Source organism: Amyelois transitella, chromosome 4 (assembly GCF_032362555.1).
Source record: "Amyelois transitella isolate CPQ chromosome 4, ilAmyTran1.1, whole genome shotgun sequence".
Classification (NCBI taxonomy): Eukaryota; Metazoa; Arthropoda; class Insecta; order Lepidoptera; family Pyralidae; genus Amyelois; species Amyelois transitella.
Window position 1 is genome coordinate 7,576,219 of NC_083507.1, and position 18,425 is coordinate 7,594,643.

The following is an 18,425-nucleotide window of genomic DNA, read 5'->3' on the forward strand; positions in this document are numbered from 1 at the left end:
AATTTTTAATTCTCAAGGTAACTACCCGGGTGACACCATCTCTTCCCGGATGTTTTTCAACAATAACACCGTATAACCAACGGCTTGGAGGCAAGCCATCCTCTTTAACCAAAACTACCTCCCCTATACCAGGTTCGGGGGTGTGTACTGACCACCGATATCTACAATAGTACTGAGCCAGGTACTCCTTTGACCAACAACGCCAAAAATCCTGTAGCATTTTTTGGGTATGCTGCCATCTTCGTAATGAAGAAACATTAGAAGATTGAAAATTATAATCTGGCGCAGTAACCAACGTATCACCTGTAATAAAATGTCCCGGAGTTAAAATCATGCCTATATCATTTTCCTTATCCAAACGCGACAAAGGTCTCGAGTTTAGACAAGCTTCAACTTGAGCCAAAACCGTAGACATTTCTTCGTAAGTGAGTGTCGTATCGCCAATTACACGATTTAAATGACCTTTAACCGACTTTACTCCGGCCTCCCATAAGCCTCCAAAATTAGGAGCTCGAGGAGGTATAAAGTGCCAACTGGTTCCATTAGTTGCCAAAAACTCTGCTACCTCTCGAGAAATATCCCTTTTTTCAGACTGGAACATACGCTCGAGTTCTCTGGATGCTCCTAAAAAATTAGTTCCATTGTCACTGTACATATTGTGACAAGGACCACGACGAGCAACAAACCTTTTAAATGCCTGCAAGAAACCATTAGTTGTTAAGTCACTAACAGCCTCTATATGTACAGCCTTGGTGGACATACAAACAAATAAACAGATATAACCTTTGTAGGAGTGATGTCCACGTCCTCGAGCTGATCGCATGTTGATCGGACCGGCAAAGTCAACTCCACTGTTCGCAAACGGTCTGCTTGGAGTCACTCTAACCGTTGGTAATTGTCCCATTAATGGTGTTGGAGGGGCCTTTGCAAATCTTATACACCTGACACATTTTCTTATGTGTCCTTTAATCAATTGCTTCATGCCAAGAATCCAATATTTTGACCTCAAAAAACTCAACATTAGTTGATAACCACCATGCATTGTGGTTTGATGAGCGTGAGCAATGATTAATGAAGTCAAATGACATTTGGGTAGTAAAATTGGATGTTTTTGAGATTCAAGTAAACATGAAAACTCTAATCTACCACCAACTCTCAATATATTTTTATTATCAATAAATGGATTTAAATTATGAATTTTACTTTTTTTATTTATATCAATTTTTAATTTTATATTATTTATTTCTTTTTCAAAGTGTTCGTATTGTATTATTTTTATTAAACAATCAAAAGCTGAAGACAATTCTTCACTAGTTAAGTAATTAGAAACAGCCTGACGAGGAGACTTCATCTTCAAAAAACGTCGACAATATGCTGTTACTCGTATGAGTCTAGTGAGAGAAGAAAACCTTTCTATTATTGAATGCTCTACCGTGCTACAATGAACTTTTGCCAGCTCCAAATCTGTTGTAGCAGTTTTAAGTTTAGTATAGGTAATAGAAGATTCATGAAGAAAATCAGGACCAGAAAACCATATTGGTGTTTCTACCAATTGAGCAGGTTGTGTTCCCCGTGAAGCACAATCTGCTGGATTATGTTTAGTGCTTATATGCGACCACTGTTGTGGTTCTAATGTCGTGACAATCTCAGACACACGATTTGCCACAAACGTTTGCCAGCGACTAGGATGATTATTAATCCATGCTAACACTACAGTTGAGTCCGTCCACGCGTGGAGGTTAGATTTCTCCACATTAAGAACACCCGCGATTTCAATTAGCAGCCTTGTTACCAAAACTGCTCCACAAAGTTCCAGGCGTGGTATGGAAATTTGCTTAACTGGAGCCACCTTAGTCTTAGCTGAGATTAAAGCGACATGTATTTTACCATCCTTGTCTATGATGCGAATATACACCACAGCAGCGTATGCCAACTTTGACGCATCACTAAAGCCATGTAATTCTACAACTTCATCAGTTTTGCGTGTGCCGTACCATCGAGGTAAGTTAATTTCATTTAATTTTAACAATTCTTCTCGATATTTAAACCATTCTTGAACTATATTATCTGGTACTTCCTCATCCCAATCTACTCCAGCCAACCACATTTTTTGTATTATTATTTTTGCTATAATAATGCTGGGAGCGACCCAACCTAAAGGATCGAATAGACGAGAAATATCAGATATAATACTTCTTTTAGTTGCAGGTATCTTCGGTGGCATTAACTTCACCACATACTTGAACGAGTCTTCTTCGCGACACCAGGTAAGTCCAAGTATTTTTATTGTAGAATCCATTTTTAAATTTAGAACTTCCTTTACATTAGTTCCTTTTTCATCTTTTTTCCTTCCTATTTCCTTAAGTTTTTCTATAAATTCATCATTATTACTTGTCCACTTTTGTAACGTAAATCCACCTTTTCCAAGTAACTTGTTCATTTCCTCATACAATTTAATTCCTTCAGCCTCTGTTTCTACACCTGACATAAGATCATCAACATAATAATCATTCTTTACTCTTTCAGATGCAGTTGGATAGACGCCACCCTCATCATGTGCTACCTGTTGGAGTGCTCGAACTGCCAGGTAAGGAGCAGATGCTGTACCAAATGTGACTCTTAATAATCGATAATCTTTTATTTCAGAACATTCATTATCACGCCACAGAATTCTCTGTAAATCTACGTGTTCTTCATCAACTTTCACCTGTCTGTACATTTTTACAATATCTGCTGACAGTGTGATTGGGTAAGTTCTCCATTTGATTATTAAATGCCGAAGTTCCGGTTGCAAGGTAGGTCCTAACATTAGTGCATCATTTAATGATTTACCATTTTTTCCCTTGCAGGATGCATCGAATACAACTCTCACTTTGGTTGTATCTCTTTGTAAATTTACCACCGCATGATGTGGTAAGTAAACAGCATTTACTTTATTCTTCTCTGAGTCAGGAACCAACTCCATATGGCCCAGCTCTATATATTCATCGATAACTTTTTTATATTCTTTTTTCAGGTCTTCATTTTTCTTGAGTCTTGCTTCCAACAACAGCAGCCTTTTCTCAGCAATCTCTCGTGAATTTGAAGGTAACATATTTTCAGAATCTCGTAATGGAAGTTTTACTATATATCTACCTTCTGAATCCCGTCGAGTAGTTTCTGTGAAGATTGTTTCGCACTTCTGTTCTTCTACTGTCAGAATACGATCCTGCTTCAACCCTGCGTCAGACTCAAGCTCCCAAAATTTTTTCAACATCTCATTGTCATCAATATGCGCATGCATAACCACGATGTTATTCGAGGCTGAAGATGTTTCTTTTACAGCACCTGAGACGATCCATCCCAACGATGTCGCCTGGGCAACTGGTGTGCCGCTAGAAGCCCTTCTTATTCCATCACGCAAAACCATGCCGTATACCTCGGCTCCCAATAGAATGTTAATTCTATTAGGTGTATGGAATTGAGGATCAGCTAGTTGCAAATCTTTAAATTCCTCCCATTCAAGGGCCACTGTCTTCGATGGCAAAAAGCTCGTTATTGAATTTAAAACATACGCCTTTACCGTGATAACGACATTTTTATCAAAGACAGAGTGTAATTTTATGTCAACAATTGACTTAGCACATAATTGAGAATTTTCACCAATTCCTGAAACAAAACCTTTAATTGGTATTTTCTTCAATCCTAAAAACTGCACAGTTGCCTCTGTGATAAAAGACGCCTGTGAGCCTTGGTCAAGAATTGCCCTGATTGTTTGCATACCCTTTTGTGTATCTACACTTACCAAAGCTGTAGCTAACAATACTTCTTTAATAGAGCGATCTGCCGAAAAACATGACACGACTGAGGACTCTCCCACTGAGTTACCAGAATCCTTGGCAACCGCTTTATTTTCGATGAGTGGTTTAACATCAGTATTCTGAACGCTATTGGCCTCAGAAATACCTGTCCCAGATGTACTTCCGACACTGGAATGTAAAAGAGAGTGATGTGAACGTTTACATATACGACAATTATTTTTGCTAGTACAAAATTTAGCTGAATGACTTGCACCCAAACATTTAAAACACAACTTATTTGTTTTAGCAAATTCACGACGACTATCAACGTCTTGTTTTCCGAATTTCTTACAAAAAATTATGCGATGACTTTCATTACAAAAACAACAACTTTCATTTGTCACAGCGTGAAGTACTTTAGGTTTAGAAAAGTTACCTTGAGATTTTTTACCTTCAATAAATTCTAACGCTCGATATCTGTTCCCAATAAATTCCTTAAATTGATAAAATGTAGGTAATTCATCTGTACCATTGATATTAGAAACATCTAACTCCCATTGCCTTTTAGATTCAGTATCTAACTTTAATGACATCAAATGAACAATAATAATATCCCATGTCTCAACTGGTATTTGTAAATTAGACAAAGCTTCCAAACATTCAATCGTAGTATCTAACAAACTTTTTAAACCACTAGCCGATTCAGTAACAATATTCTTTTGACTTAACAACCGTTTTAGAATACAATGTGACAAATATCTTTTATTATTGTATCTAGACTCTAATAGATTCCAACAACGTTCATAGTTTAACTCAGACACAGAAATATGTTTTACAATTTGTTCGGCTTCTCCAGATAAACAACCTTTTAAGTAATGAAGTTTTTGTACTTTATCAATAGACTGATTTTTATGAATGAGCGAAGTAAACATGTCTTTAAAACTAGGCCAATCCAGATAATCTCCTGAAAATTTAGGTATTGTTATTTTAGGTAAACGAACTTGTGATTGTGTACTGCACTCATTGTAATTAGAAGTAGATTGTTCACATTTCTTTGGTTCTTTAAATTGTGACATAACAGACTTCAATTCAGATTTATAATCAATGTAAATATCCTCTGTACTATCATACATGTCTTGTTTACAATAAGTGCTTTGCTTGTATTCTTTGACACCTACTATCTTTTTATGATTAGTCGTGAATTCAAGCCAAAGCGTTTCAAGATTTTCTAACCTAGTTTCAACATAAGCTTCTTTAATTCTTTCCTTAGGGGATTTCTTATAATTTATGAATGACTTTTCTATTCTTTCTTTAAGATCATCCTGTTTACATAGTAAAGTTTCCATTTTGAATGATAAATATACTTTTTGAATACAAAGATGAAACGATACAACTTATTGAAAATATTATAAGTTCAATAAATGTTCACTAGCTTTTGTTTCTTGTCAGATATTTCAAAGTCCAAATAAAATTGAAATTATTTTTCTAAGTTCACACCAAATCGTGAAAATTTTACAAGTGTTTTTACAAATAAATCCTGGGTGAAATTGGACATAGGTTCCCCGTCTCAACAGAGTTGGGAAAACTATTCTAAGTCCTAATTTCTAGCACTAAAAGTTAAAGTTCAAATCTTCTACAATTTAAGGGTTACTTTTGCTTGACTACTTATGACTTCAAAGTACTCACAGTTGAATCCAATTGATTGATTGAATCACTCACTCACTGCAATTTCACTTCACTACTTCAAGCAAGACCACCTCGGCCTCGCCTCGAAGTCTTCCTGTGTCTCGCCTCTGGGTCACCTCTGCCTCGCCAGGGAAGATCCACCTCGCCCCGCCGCCTTCAGGTCTTGACAAGTACACCTGCACCTGTCACCCGATGAAGTGCGCCCCGAACAGCGATCCACTGCCCATAGGTGCGCTGGATCCAATGCGCCGCTAGCGCCAAAATATCCGGATACGATAGGACCAATGTTTAATATCCTGATCCGTATGGGCTGATCGTGAAGCCACGAGGCTTGAAAGCCACAAACATATATAATAAATCATAAGGTAAACCATATCGCGTTTCAAAACAAACTCAAAATATTTTAACGCCATCTAGTTATACCTTTTACAATTATTGTTTACATAGACACTAGCGCCTAACGGCAAACCAAAGAAGTCTTTCTTATACTAAAATAATAAACTTAAACAGTATCAAAGATAATGTAATGATTATAATCAATTTTCCCATATTTATCAACATGCATACAGTTATATTAACATAAAATGAATCAAAATTAATTTAATTTCACGTCTTAATGAAAACGGGCGACATTTTTACAGTAAGACTAATATAACGGGAGGTATTTTGAGACAGGAACGATTAATTCGCCTCTTTACGACTGCTGTCGGGTCAAACGAGGTTTGCTCACTGCGAGACAAGTGTACAATGCGAGCTTAGTATATCTCTTACATAGAGTAGGTATATTATAATACCTATGTGTATTGTAAGTCTCGCTGGAATTTACTGGCAAAGGCGATAATAAACAAAATGAAACCTCCCTTTTCTTACAGCGTTTTTCTCTCAAGAATAGAAATAAATATGTAGATTACCTAAAGGAGAGTATGCTATAGTAATCAGCTGAAATTTGCAAGGAGTGCCTGCTCAATTGCTTGCTTGATACTCTGGCCCGGAACGTAATTCGATGAAACTTCCATTTTACCAAATTGCAAATCTTTAGAATTATAAGCATTTAACATTGCTAAAGTTTTAAAACATAATGTTAATTCAAATATTGCAAATCTTTTTTTTTATTGTATTTATTTTGATCTAGATAATAACGAAAATATTATGAGAAAGTAAAAATATTTAATTTTTTTTTACTGTTTGTAGCGAAAAATAGAAACGTGCGTGCCGCGTGTGTCAGCCAAGGGTGCCAGAATAATTAAGTGGATACTCTAGGCTGCTAGGCCTTCTCTTTCCGCGTAGATTGTAAAAGTCAATCAAGGGAAAGACTTATAAACTCAGGATTCTTCGTTTAGATGATGGCTAGCAACTGTCACTATCTCAATCTCCATTCCATCATTAAGCCATTCAGCTGTCCATGGCGTTTGAGTCTTTTTCGGGCTACTGGAAACTCTACCCCGTAAGGGATATAAACTTGATATTTGTATTGAATTTACATACATTTTATCAATTTGAACAAAAATTATTAAAGTATGACAACTGAGGTGGGCTCTTTTTACGTATAGGCCAGGTCTCTTCCAGTCAACACTTGTTAAAGCGGCGCTCAGGACAAGAGCCCTTGGCTCCCTGGGCAAACAACAGACAGGCCCTCGAACCTCTCCACCGGCGGCCTAATGGAGACTGCACGTTTAACCTAAGAAAATTTACTATATATTATTCCCTCTTACCTGGCCAATTTTTTAAAGATTCAGAATTACACAACGTATGAAAAAGACGATATGATCACATTAAGTGAACAATCTGTTTGGGATAAAATGATAGCTAGAACTATATGGATAATTTTTTTTAGAAAAGTACACTGAATTTACTCATTTTATATCTACTTACGTTTTTCTGTTAATAATTTCTACTTAAGCTATTTTCTTTTAAATATACCTATAATGAAATATCTGTCTCATCTCTCCGATCTTTACGGTGGTGGCACCCTCCACCGCTACGCTATTAGAAGCCCCTCTCTACTTCGGTCCTTGGCCTCCTCAGCTTTAAGTTCATTGGCTCGCGTATCATCTTCCACGACTTCTAGCAAGAAGATATCATGAAACCTATACTAATATTATAAATGATTTTGTATGTTTGTTTGTCCGCCTTTCACTTCAAAACCACTGAACCATTTTTCATGCAGGCGGAGCTGTGAGCGAATATAATAAAGAAAATGTCCATAGTATATATAGTAAATATATTTAAGTTACTATCTATATACGAGTAGTTTTGTTATTCCTCATTCACATAAGTAATTAAAGTTCAATCGCAATTTCATAAATACGTACAAACTACTTAGAGAGGATCTCAATACCAGCTTGGATATTTATATCCTGAGATACCGTATCAATCATAATATATCATTATCTATTAGTATCGGATACGTTGAGGCAGATCGATACGAAAATTTTCATTGTACGCTGGAGAGGCTGCATCTTGTCTAATTTCCTTTTATTATAGGGTTTCAAGAACTAAAGGAAGCTTAAATATAAGATTTAAAATGTAATAGTACTCTATTATTTTTATACATACGACAAAATGTGTCTAAAAATACAAAATACGAATAATAAAGTGAAAAGGTAATTCGTGTAAATAATATTAAACCTTATGTAGTCATAAACTATATTATAAAGGTTTGAATAGCAATAAAACTTTCAGAATTTGGGCTTCCAGAGACCTATAAGTTGATGCGAGTTCATTTTCTGTAACCATGTTGAATTCATGAACAAATAAATAGTTTACACAACCGAGTAAAAATCTCTTGCTGCTGGTTGAACGAATATGATGTCTTATTGGTATTCGCGTATTTTTGTAATATCATTTAGAATTTACTCTGGTTTTTAGAGATTTGTTTGCTATTTGGATAATTATATAATAATATAGTTTTTTCTGTTTGGTTAGCTGGTTCACTAGTAGAGAATGCCAAACGGCATTAAGTCCGCCTTTTGTAAGCGTGTATTTTTAGAAACCATACATATATATATAGTCGGTAATGTAGATGAAGCAAAGGAAATATGCAGAGAGCGTGGCAAGTGGAAAGAGGTAGTCTCTGCCTCTGAAAGAGGCGTGATTTTATGTATGTATGTATATATGGTAACATACATATGCTTCTATAGTCTACCTCTGTCGAGCTAAAGATTCTTTAATCTGATATATATCTTTATACATGATATGTATGTGTTTAAGTATAAGAAGATTTGTACAAAGTTTTCGATCAGAATTGATTGAAGGCATCCTTTTTTAGCTGCTTGTCTTATTTGTTATTAATCAATATAGGTATATAATATATACTCAAAACTGATCATCATAAGCGGTAAGCCAAACAGTAAATTTTCCACCACTAGCCCACCGATGCGCGAAGTTAAATCATTTTCACCGTTGATACGGTATGACATATTCAAGTTCGGTAGATCGTGTAATACGACATTTCGTTCGCCTCCTCGAAGCGATAAGTATTGGATGAAGCTATTTCAGGTTTCTAAAAATATTTGAATAGATAGATACAATTCTGTGTGTAAAATTATTTATTGATATACGGTTTGTTCTTATTTTCAGCAATTATAAATTTTACTGCATGTCGTCTAATTTCTCGCTGTTACATCTATAACGATAGTAAGCTTTTAACGTGAAACTACCATGTCTAAGCGTACATAAGTACCTTATAAGAAAATTAATATTTTAAGTTAAAAATAAACATAATGACTTACGATATAAATGTCAATTTAAGGGTAGTCTACCCTATCTGTTTAACTACATTTAAGCATACAAATGCTAAATACAGCGAATGCATAAATCTTTGCGAATAGAAATGAAACAGACAACATGTTTAAACGCAAGTATGATGGAACTGTATACAGCAAGAGTCATTTGAATTAGCAGTTTTATATTTGAAAAACTTAAGTCCATATATCTCAATGGTAATGTTAGGTATATTTTATGAAGAATATGCACACGTAGCTTAGAAACACACACACGCACATACCTGGCTTTGTGTGCACGTCTGGAGCGCGTGGAGAGGTCCAGCTCGCTGGCAGCCGTGCAGCCCGGCCCGGTCTGCAGCGAGCCGCGGGAGCCGCCCAGCCGCCGCGAGCCCAGTCGGCACGTCATCATTTCTGTCGGAAAATAATAGCATAAGTCGATGTCGTCATTAACATTGTCATTAATAACATAAGTCGGTGTCGAATGTTTTCCATGAGAAAGAGCCTATGACCATTTCTAATTTTTACTATCTGATTTACTACTGGGCAATTGGGTCTACCGTTAACATGGGGACCTTATGAGGTTAGCTTGGAAATTAAGCGTTTATAAAATTAGTAATTAGAGCGTCTGGTGCATAACTGAATTCCTTAGTCGCTTCTTATGATTTCCACAGAAATGATGGAATGTATGAGTAAGGGGACCGACAAATAACTTTTAAATTTCGATAAAAGTTTTGCTTACAGAAACTAACGTTAGGTTCTGCCTGTTAGGAACCAACTCAGGCACTTATATATTTTGTGCAAAATCATCGATATAAACTTAATATCAACATATGAAATTTTGTATTCGCCTATATGTTATTCAAATTGGTATACCTAAATGAGTGGTATAAATAAAATTAGCTAATTAAAAATTATCTCAGGCCTTATTTAAAAGTCAATAGGCATTAAACACGCACCGCCTTATGAAACGAAAGAAATGAATAAAGGCCCAAATCGAATCATTCCATTGTTGGAGCACTTCTTTTATAAGCTGTCTGCCACAATTTTGTTCATTGTACCACCCGCACCCACTCTAACTTCCGAACCAAATTACGAGATTCGAAAGAAACTCGACTGGCCGAGAAGTCACCTAATGAACTGAAAATAAAGAGCTTAAACTTTAAAACGACAACCACGTGAATACTTTTATTAACTCGATAGTTTTAGCAAATTGAATAACAGACCTGAAAAGTTTAATTTCCCTTCTTTCTTTGTTGAACTTTTAAAATACTTGAAGATAAGTGGCTTTGTTAGCTTTTCTTTCTGTCTTCATAGTAACATTGTTGTTGCGGGCCTATCAATTAAATGAAAATGCAAAAAAAAACAATTCTAATATTACGGCTTACATAAGTATCTACCACTCCAGGAAAGACGCGTGACTTTATAAGTAGGAATTATTTTACACAATGCCGTGTGGTTCCTGGCACCAATACAAAAAATAGAATAGGACCACTCCATCTCTTTCCCATGGATGTCGTAAAAGGCGACTAAGGGATAGGCTTACCAACTTGGGATTCTTTTTTAGGCGATGGGCTAGCAACCTGTCACTATTTGAATCTCAATTCTATCATTAGGCCAAATAGCTGAACGTGGCCATTCAGTCTTTTCAAGACTGTTGGCTCTGTCTACCCCGCAAGGAATATAGACGTGACCATATGTATGTATGTATGTATTTTACACAAATCAAACAACCGTCGCACGTGTGTCTTATGATTATGGATTACTAGTTTTTACCCGCAGCCAGGGCCGCGTGAATTCAACGCCATCTACAAAAAGCCACGAATATATCGCCATCTAAAAAAGCGACGAATTAAGCACCACCTACAAAAAGCGACAAATTTAGCGCCACCTACAAAAGAAGGTTCAGGTTTTTCGCAAATTTTACGAGAACTAAAGTTTTTACCGGGATGAAAGGTGCCATATATCCTTCTCCAAACTTAAATCAGTAGATAACCTGTGAAGAGGTACCTACTCGTAACAATCAAACAAATAAACGAACTATCGCATTTATAATATTAGTTTGGATGAGTATTACTCAATACAACAAATATAACGACTAGTCAAAAATAAATAAGTATTTATCCATTTCGACCTAACCGCGAATTGAACCCAGAAATTCAAGTAACTGAACGAAGAACATTTCTACGGCGCCAAAAGAGGTCATTTGTCAAAGAAACAAGAATCGGATGCTAGATGACGTCACGCAACTAAGTGTAGCTATTATGTAAATGCGAGCGTACGTGGATTGTTTCATTCGCAGTGGTTTCGGTAAATTTTAATGACATGTTGCGTCGCAGTGCGGAAGGCAGCCTTGTTAACATAACGCCTGCTTATCATGCGTTATGTCCGTACGTATGTTCGCAAATGTACGGTTCGAAGAAAAATATGTTTTTATTTTCTTCAAATCGGTGCTGATTATAAGACATCGTGCCATGTGGTGTGGGTCCATCCCATATTTTTCACCTGGATGTCGTAAAAGCGACTAAGGGAACGGCTTATAAACTTGTGGTTATTTTATTAGGCGATAGGCTAGCACCCTGTCACTATTTGAATCTCAATTCCATCATTAAGCCATATACGCGTACTTGGCCTTTCAGTCTTACTGGGACGGTTGGCTGTGTCTACCCAGCAAGGGATGTAGACGTGACTATATGTTTGTTTCTATTCATAGTGGCATAGTAGTAAAGATAAAACATAATGTGCTTATATTTTCACGCAGATCGTAAAAGTTAATCAAAACTCACATAGCCTTCTCTATCATTAAGTCATCCAGCTAAACGTGCTCTTCCAGTCAAGTCTAGACTGAATAAAGATTGTTTGTTTGTAATATCTTTATTGCATAGAAATTTACACAGTAACAAGAAAATAGTACAAAGTTATAAAATAAACAAATCACTAGCAATGGCGGACTTATCCCATAAAGGGATCTCTTCCAGTCAACCGGCAAAACAATATTGTATTATGTGTGTGGGTGTGCAATATATTATTCGGTAACGTTGTACAGTATTGATCATCTCTGAGCTAAAATTCATGAACTTTTAAATGTTAAATAGTAAAGTTGAATTAGGTCATGGCCGCCGTAGGATTTGAACGTGCCCCACACGCATGTCTTGCGCATTTTAGCCGGGCTTAACCATTCGACTACCGACGCTCTTTTTTCTAAAGTAAAAAGTATCTAAGAATAAATTATTAACATTCTACATAAATAAGTAAGTTTCAGCGCAGGTTGGTGAGAAAGGCTTCACTCTCAAACTCGTAATAACAATTTCTTTAATAACTCTTTCTATTTTAATTAGTCCCGGGGAGAATATAAAAAGTAAAGAACCCGTAATTTTCCTTTCTTGTTCCAATAAAGGCACCCTTAGAATTTTTACAAGGTTTTAATCTGTTACTTTATCATCGTTATTGCTTTGAGAAGTTGAGTGAATTGTGCAGTAAAACAATATTTTCTTTGTCTTTGTTAATAACATATAATCACTACACATGGAATAAGGTCACTTAATAAACTTAGGATTCTTCTTGTAGGCGATGGGCTAGTAACCTGTCAGTATTTGAATTTCAGCTGGACGTGGCCTTTCAATCTTTTCAAGACTAAGGCTCTATCTTACCCGCAAGGGATGTAGAGGGGACTATATGTATGTATGTAATAAAGTAATTTATTAGATCATTGTCTTCTAAGTATAAATAACCACTGGAACACCTAAACAGCTTTAAATGTGCACAAAATTTTATTTCAAAAAGCTTAGCAATACGTAAAAGAAACATATTTATGAAATAAGTAAGTATGTAAGAACGGGAGATTCTTCAGCTAACTGATTGAACATTTGCTGACTCATTGACCAGAATTACTTTGCATAGATGATGTACTTACAAATATATTTTATAAAAAAAAATACATCTTAAGAATAAAAGGAAAGTTAAATCCATTGGCGACCAAGCTTTAAAAATTCAATTTACATTAACACTGGCCGGTCATAAAATTCAGTGTTCGAAGTTGGAAACTAAGATAGTTAACGCACCGCCGCCGGTGTCGGGGAACTTTCGCCGATATATAGGGGGAAGTCCCCTAGTGGCGGACACCTAAGGTTATTTAAAAATAAAACATAAAATATTTTAGGAATGTTTATAATATTATGACTTATATTAGATAACAAAGTTAGAAATCAAATTAAATTAACAAAAATGCAACCTCTGCTAAAAAATAATTAATACTATCAAACAAACTTTGGTAACAAAAAACATAATTTTAAAAAGTGGCACCTAGTACCGGACGAATATTTGTGCACGAAACTGACACCAGTTTCATCACAGTTATAAATTCTTGAGAGTGTGAATGTTGTACTGTTTCATCAGCTTTTCAATTTTGTCGTAAAATAGATCCACTTGTGGTTTGTTAAATCATACGGCGTGCATCATGCTTGTCGATTCCGATGTTCTCAACAAAATGTCAGAATGCCTTTTCATGAAGTCGTAATAAAAGTATTTACCAGCACTGCCTTTTTCTTTATTCAATCGATGAGGATTCTTCATGACTTCAGCTAAGTCGTATGAGTATGCTAATTTTAGAAACTTTTTTTTTCATGAGCGGGGCATGCATCTAATCGATAAATCTTTAATGTGGTCCACTAAAACTTCTTCATACGCTGCTGAGGTGTTAGTGAACCTACCTAACTTTGCTTTCATTGTTACTTCTTCTCATCGATTTAGGGCCTTTATTTTATCATGCATAGTGTTTTTAGGAATATTGTATCGCATTGCAGCTTGTCTTACACTCAGTTCTTTTGACGTAACCTTATCAATAGCAGTTTGTAAGCTCTTTGGATCCCAGGATCCTTTCTTTTTCTTCTCTTCCATTTTAATTATCTTCTTTCTTCTATACTCTAAAACAAACTTAAATAATTAGAATAAAAAACGTAATTTCTTACAAGCAATATCAATATGTTTACTGTCCGGCACTAAGGGACGACTTAGTGTCCGGTGCGAAGGGACACACATTTTCGTTCATTAGATGGTACCTACTAAAATTGTTTAAAAGATGTAATAATATTCAACCATTTTACGGATAACAATCGAGTACTGATTTTATCTTTGAATACTACTCAAATGTAAATGCATAAATATACTAGAATTACTTACATTGATATTTAGGTGACGCCGTGATTTCGAGCCTAAAACAGCAAATGGTTACTCCTGCCGCGGCCGTGTGCGTCACTGAAGAGGCACGGCGCGTGATCTTGTACCTGTGTGCCCCAGCATCCCTTTCACTTGTATTTTGAATCGAACTGATTTATACTCGCCTGAATAGTACGAGTGTCCGGCCCTAGGTGCCGTCCGGCGTTACGGGACTTCCCCCTACAGGTTTCGCCGACATATACAGGTTTTGCCGACATCACTACAGAATTAATACAGACGTTTGGCAAGCAGAAAAATGCATTTAATCCGAATATTTTATGAGCGCTTTTTGATTTTCAAGTAGGTACTCTATGTTTACTAGCTTTATTATTGCAAAGAACATCGGCCATTTAATTTATTCAACCAAGTTTCTTAGGGACAACATAAACCTTAAAACCGCAAAAAATATAATTTACTGAGAAGTGAAAGCTGCAAATTTTCAAAGAGGCCGTGAGTGGAGGCTATTTAGAAAGAGTTGTATTTCTGCATTTTTATGAAATATATGCAAATACGAGTTTAATTTTTATTTAAGGTGATTGAGTGAAGAAAAGGTAGCCATTTTACACTTTATAATTCTTAAAGAATGAGGAATGAACAAGGAGGTTGTGACATATCTCTATAAACATGATCACGAAGCTCGAATATTAGCCGATATAATTTAATTACGTATCTACTTGACCGCTACTCCGGTCAAAGACGACCAAACCAAACGTCAGATTTTTTGTTAAAAAAAAAACATTTTATTGTTGAAGTTTCATAACTGTCTGAAAATAATATAAAAATAAGAATGAGTTGCATTCTGCTTTTAAAAATAAACAATAAAGTTTCAAAGGTAAGCGAAACGAGAGTCGAGTACAATTTGAAATAAGCACAATAACTTTTGAGTAGCGGCGGGGCCGTCACCCGGCTGAATGGGCGCGCCTCTTTACATAATGCCTCGCATCTGATTGCTTGACATTTACATTCGTGCCGACTTGAAACTGAAGCTATGCGCTATTGCCAGACATATTTTGTTTCAACCTATAGAGTGAATGTTTCCATTTTGATGTTGGGGTTTCCATTTTCTCGTAAAATATGATCTACCAAAGTCGGCACAATATGGAAATCCTCAAAATAAATAGGCACCCCTAAATATGTCTACCTACCAAAATGTAAAAAAATATGGAATCTATTAAGCAAACCTTGTTAAGTAACGTCAACAGTTTCAATGAACTCGTGAACGCCAAATACTGTAATTACGAGATAAAAAAGAAATGAGGGATGATTAGTACGGATGATAAAGATCCTACTCAATAAGTCGGACTTGAAAAGATCTTGTGATTACTAAATAACTAGATCGTTCTAGTTTTGTTGCAATGCGAATTTTTCATAATTATTCTTTTTAAAAGATTATTTAAAATATCCATTTCATAATATAAACCGTAGGTCACAACAAAATATAAATTTTAAATTTATCAAACTATCTGTGAACAATACAAAATATATGAGTATTTCTGTTCAACCTTATACACTATAATTTACTGTTTCATAAAATCTCATGTCCCGAGCGTGGTGTAACTGGTTTATTCTGCAACGCCTTTAACCGCTTGTGGTTCCATACATTACTCGCCTGGGGCACGCCGCATTGCGACGCAACACATCATTAAAATTTACTAGTACCTATCTCTGTGCTAGCAACCCAATCCAAGCAAATACACTTATCAATTAGTCAGCGAAACGTTCAAACACGTAACTCTAAAGACAAAGAACACGGAACGCAAGAATGGAAAGGTTAATTTGTAGGTAAGGACAACGGAGCTTTGTAACTAAAATTCTCTCTCACTCATCCTTGTGATCCCGGTCCAGTCCTTAGGTATGAAGAACTGTTAGTCGGCGGCTGTTATACGGCACTTTAGTCGTAAAGTCTGTGGATATAATTCTGCGAATAGTAGAACCCCAGCCTAAATTCAGACTTTCTCGGAACCTTTGATACATTAGTCTCCATTTTTGAGGCAAAATTTTCTTTATTGAATTGCAATTCAAGTCATTTAATATTCCATTCTATATTTTCCGGGCCGACTTATTGGAATACAGAGCATAGAAATAACTGAGGCCGGCTTTCTTATTCTGTAGTCGAAAGGAATATTACATAATTAACGGCCGGCCTGGAGGCTCAAAAAGTTGTGGAAACTCAACGACTGCGGTGGAAACGTATTATTAGTTAGGTCTCTTGGGAATTTTATTTCGCCACTTTGCTATGAATATTTCCTATTATCACGTTCCGTGCGGAACGCTTGGCGGCCAGATGCGGCTCAAATTTTGTTGGATACTTCGCTAAATTAACCAACTCTAAAAGAGTAGGGCTCTAGAGAATCACTCTGTTTTCGTAACCACTCACCCCACAAACCCTCGGCATTCAGAATGGTTTCTACAAATTATTTAATTACAAAAACATAAGCATTTTGATCAAAATTCATGTTCAATTACGAAATGTTCATGTTGTCTATTCCTTATTTCTTTCACTGAAACGTGTAATTATAGTTATTAAGAAAAAACTGCACCACTTTTCTACATCATATACATTCTAGATAAATCTTTTCCCATTGATTTGGAGCCAAATTCTGTTAATTATTTAAACTTCTACTATCATTTTAACTTTAATGCATCATCCTCACTTCTCTCTGCTGTCTCGACAGGGAAATTGAGATTTAATACAAAGTGACGAAGCAGGGCTGGAAGAATGCAAGCCATACTATTATTACAAAGGTTTTCCTTAGAAGACGCCTTCTCAAGATTAAATCTCCATCTTACGTTAATGCATTTTAAGAGCTGGTCTAGACATACATAAAGAACTTTGTGTAATTGTTTTAAAATGTAAATCAATTGAAATATTTATATATTTTTAATAATTGTTTAAAGATTTCAACTTATCTGTAGCAATAAGCCAGAACTTTGGGTTCCAGGAAATTTCGGAGATACATTTATAAAGATATTTAAAGAGTATGACTTTGTACAATATAAAACTACTTTATTTTTTATTAACTTACATTCATTTCTCGCTCTTTCAAAGTCCAATAAAGACAACAAGCAAATAACAATTTGTAGGCTGGATTATAATATTTGAAAACATTGTTTAATCTGAAGCATAAAATAAATATTATATTTAATTTAGATGCTCCGGAGACATTAACCAAGGGAAAGATGATTTATAAACGTTGGTTTCAGTAATTACCGCGGTGCTCGTTAAGATGGTAGACATCCCTAATTAATGCCAACACTATTAAGCTGTTTTTGATAGAATCTTAAACAAGTTTGAAGAGACAGGTGTCTGGGAATGCACTTACTTAATGCTCTGAAATCAATAAAAAATTATATGAAATCGCACTCCACCTATATTTTTGTGTAGGAATATAGATTTTCGTTAATTACCTACTGCTTATTGAAGCAACTGTTTTGTATGTTATTTCATTGTAAACACATGACGTATGCTTCTGTATTTCCTTGGTAGTCCATAAATTTTCACTCACTCATATTCACTCATCACTTGACTAATTTTCTTTTTGTTTTTCCTATTGTCAACTTTATATTGCCGAACCATTTTACACAATAGTACATAAATGAATATATACGGGACAAATTAAACGGATTGAGTTAACCTCGAAGTAAGTTCGAGACTTGTGTTACGAGATACTAACCCAATGATACTATATTTTATAATAAATACAAACTTATATAATATATTTACATATAATTATAAACATCCAAAACCCAGGCCAATCAGAAAAAGTTCTTTTCTCATCATGCCCTGGCCGGGATTCGAACCCGGGACCTCCGGTGTCACAATGTGCTAGCAAGCTGCCACTATTTAATTCTGAATGCCTTTATATACCTATACGGCTGTAGGGGGTATTTTCAAGACTATTAGGTCTATTTACCCCGCAAGTATTTTCTTTATTACAAGCCAGTCTCGAACATACTTAGGGGCTAGCTTATCTATTTGATTTGTATTGATTGTATATCATCCGTGTGGAGGCGACAAAATAAA

The 18,425-nt window shown here is 35.6% G+C and overlaps 1 protein-coding gene across 1 annotated transcript in view; it reads right to left on the reverse strand.

Moving 5' to 3' along the window:
* Positions 1–18,425, reverse strand: part of LOC106136926 (cyclic nucleotide-gated cation channel alpha-3) — a 91,701-nt gene that overhangs the window by 47,930 nt on the left and 25,346 nt on the right. The window contains exon 2 of the mRNA XM_060954551.1: positions 9,472–9,601. Coding sequence (XP_060810534.1) covers positions 9,472–9,599 — 128 coding nt within the window. The 5' untranslated portion in view covers positions 9,600–9,601. The remainder of the gene's footprint in view (positions 1–9,471; positions 9,602–18,425) is intronic.